At 35.5% G+C, this 7,626-nt stretch overlaps 1 protein-coding gene across 1 annotated transcript in view; it reads left to right on the top strand.

Annotated features, from left to right (window-relative positions):
- Nucleotides 1-6,203, top strand: part of LOC136829927 (uncharacterized) — an 8,279-nt gene extending 2,076 nt beyond the window's left edge. The window contains exon 2 of the mRNA XM_067089101.1: nucleotides 6,162-6,203. Coding sequence (XP_066945202.1) covers nucleotides 6,162-6,203 — 42 coding nt within the window. The remainder of the gene's footprint in view (nucleotides 1-6,161) is intronic.
- The last annotated feature ends 1,423 nt before the right edge of the window (nucleotides 6,204-7,626 follow it).

Consider the following 7,626-nt stretch of genomic DNA (forward strand, 5'->3'; position numbering starts at 1 on the left):
CAGATGATGTAGGGGGAGTATACATAATTAATTGCAACAATTGTGGAGACAAATATGTGGGTGAAACAGGTAGGGGAATAAGGACTAGAATCCAAGAACACAGGAGGGCAGTACAACTCAACTCACAGGGGAGTGCTATAGCTAGGCATTGTTTGGAAAAGGACCATAGGATGGATTTTAAAAACAGTAGGCTTATATACAAAACCAATAACATCAGTCATAGGAGGGTAGTGGAAGGGGCACTCATCAGACAGATTAAAGTGATGGAAGGAAACAAAGGATTTACCTCAGAAGATCCCATAAGCCGATCTTTAATATTAAAAGAAGCTAAGATCGACCCTTCTGACCTGGAGGTTAGGTCTCCTGCCCAACAGACCGATGGTGACTACTCACATACCACAAGGATTAATACCACTGACCATCAGATCAGGATATCCAACCGACAGGAGGAGATTAACAACTCTCAAGAGAATGGAAACCAGGACAGCCATCATATAAATGACGGCACAGGGAGAAGAAGTTCCAGAAGATTGCTGGGCCTTGAACCAGCCTGACTACCTCAAATCTTGAAAAAGGGTCACAGTTAGGACCTGAAAGTGCTCGAGATCAAAGTAATATGTAATTATTTACCAGTAAACAAGTTATACACAAGAATCTTGTGGGTTTCTTTCCATCTTCAAAAGAAAACTGAAACAAGTTTTTGTTTGGTTCATTATTATTATTATTATTATTATTATTATTATTATTATTATTATTATTATTATTATTATTATTATTATTATTATTATTAAAATGATAATTCAAGAAACCAATTCTTATCCAGATTATGAACATCGGCCAGTTATTAGCAACTATCAGCCCTGACAAGAAGAAAATAATAATAAGAATTGAGAAGACCATACATAAAATCAATTCCACTGATGCTGCCATCCTCTTTAACCAAATATTATTATTATTACTCAGAAGATGAATCCTATTCATATGGTACAAGCCCTGAGGGGCCATTAACTTGAAATTCAAACTTCGAAAGAAAAAAAAATTAACAAATTAATAAATAAATAGAAAAAAATGGGCAAATGTTTGACATGCAAGGAGAATTGTATTTGGGTCGTAATGCGTTGCATCTTCGCTTGAACTTCTGAAGTTCCAATTGCACGACATCCTCAGTAGGGAGGCTGTTCCACAGCCCAACGGTGTGAGGAATAAAGGACCTCTGGAACTGAGAAGTTCGAAAGCGAGACGCATTTACTGCACATTGGTGCTGCTGTTCAGTAAATCTGGTTACACTCGGCAGGAAAAGGGGATCAGGGACAATTTGTGAATGTGAACGATCTCTGTTAGAATACAACTAATGAAAAAGTGACAAATAAGAGACCATCCGTCGATGATCCAAGTCATAACTGCTAATATTAGGAAACAGAAACCTACACCAAGAGCCACTTTATCTAAAAGAGAAAAATCTCTGGCAGAAGCAGACATCCACACCGGAGAATAGAACAGTATTCTGGAAAGGAAGGACGAATGACCTAAAACAGGTTGCACTAATTTTATCACTGTCGTAAATAAATGAGGTCTTATATGAACAAAGCCTAACTTTCGTGCGGAATTTGCTGAAGTTTTCATTAGATGTTTCTCGAAAATAAGATGCGAATCAAAAGTTACAACTCTATAATGAAAAGGAAGGAAAATCTGTAATGGCAATGGCGTTCATATATTTTCACATAACCTAAACTACAGCACCGTGTCTTACCTGAAAAGCATTCAGTATTAACGTATTTCTCGCGGCTCTGGGCCCTAGTCAGAGAATCGCGCGCGCGCGCGCGCGCCCGTGAGAGAGAGAGAGAGAGAGAGAGAGAGAGAGAGAGAGAATGTTATATTACGGAATCTTGCAACCTTTGTGATCGTGATTTGTGTAACACTCTTCTTATAAAATCTATTCAAACAGTCTGAAATTTTTCCTTAGTTTATACAAACACTGCATTAAAAATTCGTAATTTTCTATTAAAAACCACAGGGCTCCCATTATAGTCTCCCATACCTGTATATATGTAGAGTTACATATGTACAGACATTTTAAATGGATACGCGTGCACACGAATAGCATCATCCATGTACTTAAAAATAAGACACATTTTACTAGGACAGGGCTTACATGAGAGAGAGAGAGAGAGAGAGAGAGAGAGAGAGAGAGAGAGAGAGAGAGAGAGACGTGATCCTAGACTATTTCTTAACTCAAAGCCACTGGTTCCAAATAAAGATCCTCTCTTGACAAAAATATCCGCTTCAAAGTTTTTCCTTCCACTTCTCAAAAGGATAACAGCTTATTCTTAGAGTGCCTCCTCCCCTCTTCCTCCTCCCCTCCTCCCCCTCCTCCTCCTCCTCAGGGTCTTTCTTTCTCTGTATGACAATCTCTCCCTCGTCGGACATACACGCTGAGGGGAAGGATGGAAAAATTGCTTTTGTGAAAGCGTTGGTTTTTTGCGTATTTTGAAGGCGTAATGAATACGCCTTCGGGAAATATGAACCTGTATTTTACTGTTTGGAGAACAGTGTTCTTTCATCTTATTTGTTCAAAAGTGCATCCTCAGAATAATGACAGCAGATGGGAACTGGAGGACCTCTGTTATTATTTCATGGAGATTAACATTACAGTAAACGCTTCTCTGACACACAAAAAGTAATTAAAGTTTTGGGTTTTTTTCCGAAACACGTTCGGAGAGCTTTTTTCTTTTGCGGTAAATTTTATTTACCTTCATATTTCTCGATGGAGGCGGAATAATATTTGAAAAAAAATGTTGTAGTTGTTTACTTTTCTCTTAATTCGCTTCTTAATCCTCTACATCGCACAGAGAACATCAACATGTAAACACTTGTAGGCTAATCACGTGACTTTTGTACCATAAAGGCGAAAGGGCTTATAAAAACATAGGTGGAAAAGTGACTGCTAATTGATACAAAAAATGATTAATAATCACGTTTCAGTGTTGATCAGGTAAGGAAGTTTCTTGTTTAGAAAGACCTGAAGAACATCCAGTTTTCGTTTGAAAATCTAATAAGTCAACTGATAAGTTTCCAAATTGTTCTCAAATATTGTTCTAATGTGCAAAGGTCAAGTTGTGCCGTCCATCCCAATAAGCTTTTCTAGCCCAGGCCTGCGATAAGCAAAAGCAAAACTGAGACAGAAGAGGGATAAAACAGTCTTTGAATTCTGCAATTCGAAATCTTATTTGGATTTGGTTCGGCAAATCTATTCCTCAGTAACCTTTATCACTCAGCCGTAATGCCAAAAATCATGCTTTCAATACAGAAAAATTAAGTGCAATTTACTCTCACATAATAGAAAACAATCTTTATTCTTAAGTACAAAATGCATTTTAATTTCTGGGAATTATATGACGGCACGTACTACGTGTTTTTTTCATAGTGCGTGAAATATAAACCCAAAATAAGAGAAAATCAAAAAGTAAAAATAAGAGGAACATTTTTATAGCCTTAAAATCTATAAAATCCACGGATGTAATTTGTAATCATCACATTTAATGCCAATCTCTGACGGATACAAACTGTACCTAACTCATTTTATTGAGGACTTTTGCAATGATTATTTACAATTATAAATAAATTCCAGAGATATGCAGATTCCTATCGAAGAAATAATCAAACTCCGATCTATTTAATTCAAAAGCGATAAATCAAGATGGTGAAGTTGCTTTGTTTCTAATTTAAAAAAAAAATATTCTTTAAAATTTACACTTTCCGCAGGCTAAGAACTGAGCATTGCTATGATAGATATTCCTCGATATCATGACGTTTTCATGTCCCCCAAACAATAAGTGCAATATTAATTAGCAAAATATAAAACTATACCATTTAGATGGCAAAGGGATTAAACAGGCACAGCACAAAGTGTATTTTTCAAAATAATAATTACTCTTAGTCAGCCAGAATTATCTGCGCCGCTGGCAGCAGATTATATTGGTCATTTGAAAAAATAAAAAAAAAAAACACACACACTGGAAAATGCCAAAATTTATTTATGACTTGTCGGGAACAAATAATGAATATTAGCGCCATAAACTTCTACTGGGGGTTCGCCCCAAAGGAAGCGTTTGTCTAAAATAGGTCATATTTTGCTCGAGTGCTTCCGCAGGAAATTAAAAAAGTAGGAAAAATATTTTATAATTGTGATATGCATCGTGAGTGACTTTATAATCCAGATTAATGGAGAACATTTGGCCATATTTATTATTACAATGCAATTTAGGACTAAGAGAGAGAGAGAGAGAGAGAGAGAGAGAGAGAGAGAGAGAGAGAGAGAGAGAGAGAGAGAGAGTCAACATTCATTCTGAAATGGTAGAGTTGCATGCTTATTACTGTGTGCATGTGTGTTTATGTAGGCGCGTGCACGTGTGTGAGTGCGTAAGTGTTACAGTGGTAAAACTTCAGCAGAAAAGAGATTGAAGAGCTCAGCAGCTTAATGACTCTTTTCATATAAAAGAAAAAAAAAATCATATTTAAGCCAAGGAATGGTAAAAGAGTAATATATGATATCAAACTTATTAATTTTCAGAGCAGATTAAAAACATGGTATGTAATTTGATAAAAATGAAACACGCCTTATGTAAATGGTGACCTTTACGTGACCTTTTAAGGATAATAAAAGTTTTCGCTAAACATGACCTACATTCTACTCAGTTTCTTAAAGGATGCAAACGTGGCTAAACGGACGATGCTCATTGTAGGAGACACTTCTGCAGGGCGACACCAACTTTAAAGTCGAGCATTTGCCCAATTCATTATTCCGGTGAGAAACATCAGCCTCAAACGCCACTTTATGGTCGATGCCGAAACTGAGAGAGAAGAACATTCTCTCACCAATCTTCTCTTTAGTTAGCTGTCAGGTTAGGGGCCAATAATAATGACTGGGAGACACGCCCCCCCAACAAAAAAAATTGTGTTTGATGGAAGAGTCACGCGACTGACAAAGCAAACTAAAATAATAAAATTTAAAAACATAACTTAGACAACTAACAATCTCCAACGCAATTAAATATATGATAAAAATTTAGGAAGTTCATGTTAATACTTGGAATTTGAAAATTAATTAAGGAAAAGGGCTGCAATGTGATACAAAAATTTCATCGAGAGCAACTGAGCTTTATTCTGAGAAACGTAGGACGGGGAATCCTACTTTGGAACTCTGAGTGATGAAAATAGTCAAGATACACCTGAGTTTAAAACTGTATTACGGTCAATGTACTATTTTTTTCTAATCAATCATTGAAACTCAGCAAAGAAACATCCTACTAATCTCATGGGTTTTCTGGTACTGGAACAGAAATATGATAAAAATAATGGAAGTAACTGTGAATATGACAAGTGCCTCACATGGGCCTTGACTGTTTGTAGTCAAACATTTTGAAAAGTTCTTATTCGTGTCAGTGATTAATTTTCCTTTAAAAGATCTCAACCTCTTCGCGATATAGGCGTTACAAAGTTACCTAATATCATCTTAGCAGGGCCAAAAAATACATAAATAAAGAGGAAAAAATGCATTGAGTATGAAAAAGCTTCCTGAAAAATGAAGTAGGGCCGGAAAGCTTTTACTGCAAATACAAAATTCATTCCATTCATTCTGGAAATGATAAAGTTTGTCTTATGACCAATATTTACGAAAAACTGCTGACAGAACGGCGTAGTTTTTTAAATGTTTTTAACACATACATTCCATAAATTAAAGAGTACAGTTACATATTTCTACAGTTAATAAATAAAAGACACCGTTTACAACGTCAGCAATGTGGTAATTTCATAACATCAAGAAGAGCAACAACAACAACAAAACAATAATAATAATAATAATAATAATAATAATAATTATTATTATTATTATTATTATTATTATTATTATTATTATTATTATTATTATTATTATTATACATACCTTTTCAATCAAAATATACACCTATGATGATACTCCTTTATCAGAAGGTCATTAACATTTTACATTACCTATTCCTGTTTCTTCACTCAGTAATTATTACAGTAAATAAATTTAGATCGTAGTGTTTACAGCAGAGTGCAGCTGAAACGTTTCTCTTCCAAAATAGTGAGATACTATTTGAATTTGATATTAACTATTATCTTATCTTCGTTTCCAGGTTTTGTATTGCTGTTCTGCTTTCAGTATAGCAATTGCGTGAAAGCCATGAGCACTGTTGTATGATGTTCAGGTAGATGCATTCACTTTTGTAAAAGATATCTGTTGAATGTTTAAACTCTCTGATTTGAATGGCTTTACGCATTCAGTAAAAATTCTTTTATACTGGAAGGTTAAGATACAAAATATTCATTTTATGCAGAGAAAACTTTCAGGGCAGATTTATAATGATTAAGATATGTAATATAACCACTTTTAAATATTTCATGCAAAAAAGATGAAGCAATCCTTAATAGTCCTGCTTATGTTCTAAGGAAAATAAGGTTTCCATTTTACAAATAATTACAGTTCTCCAGGATACAAATATAAATTTTTATGGGTACGTGCAGTACTTGTTGAGTCAGCACATGCTTATACTGCTCATATGTGTCGCATATTATTGATTAAATATTTGCGTAACGAAGACGTACATAATGCTTTATATATAAAATACAATTATGCATATTGGTTACTGGAAAAACGTGATATACGTTCATGGAACTCATGTAAACAGAAGTTGCAAAATTATTTCGTTCTTTGTGATCAAAATGTGAAGTGTGGATTGGGACCAGCAAAGTGTTGTTAGTCATTCATAAACTCAGGTCAAAAAGAGAGACAGCCAATGAGACGTTCGGATCAACTTCCATAGGCCCCAGGGTCATAATAATGCCCTCTGGCCACTGTCACGTTGATCGAGAATGACTTATAAACTAGTCGTGTGTCTTTGTTGATTATATAAGTCTGTAGATAATAGGTAATTGATAAGGTTGAAAGTTGTTTTAAAAACCGGAGGTCGTCGACCAAGAAGCATTCAATTTGCTATGCCCCATGGGTGTACCTTCGAGAGGGAAACAGAAGCATATCCTTGGCGACACAGCGAGAAGGTGAGCCAATAACAGCCTTGCTGTACTATCCCAGCCGATTAGTTCACAGTTATGACTTGCATGGTTACTCGCTTTCCTAGCATTAGTTTAGCCATTATGTTTAATGGGTGTGGACTTTTGTTTTTAATTTTGTGCCATTACTTCTTTAATTCATCCTCAATTGCAAATTTCCAACTGGAAGAAGAATGTATACTTGATGAACTGGGTGAAATTCATCACGAGGAAAATGAGATTATTGATGGAAATAGTGAATCAGCTGTGGAGATTCCTGGAGCAAAAGTCAAACAAAAATGCAGGCCCAAAATCACGGTGATGCCATATTACGAAATAAGATTAAAACCTAGGAAGACCTAGAAGTATATGAAGACAACTGAAATTGGTCGTGCTTAGAAGGATGGTTGTTTTTGTGCATAAAACATGATGTTACAGGCACGGTCTTCAACAGTCTTGGACACTTGGTGGCACAATTGATTTGATTTATTTTAGAAATATCTGGCTGCACAACTAAGCACTTGGGCACTTTCAGCCATTCAGTCCTTAAAA

The sequence above is a fragment of the Macrobrachium rosenbergii genome, chromosome 45 (genome assembly GCF_040412425.1).
Source record: "Macrobrachium rosenbergii isolate ZJJX-2024 chromosome 45, ASM4041242v1, whole genome shotgun sequence".
Lineage (NCBI taxonomy): Eukaryota > Metazoa > Arthropoda > Malacostraca > Decapoda > Palaemonidae > Macrobrachium > Macrobrachium rosenbergii.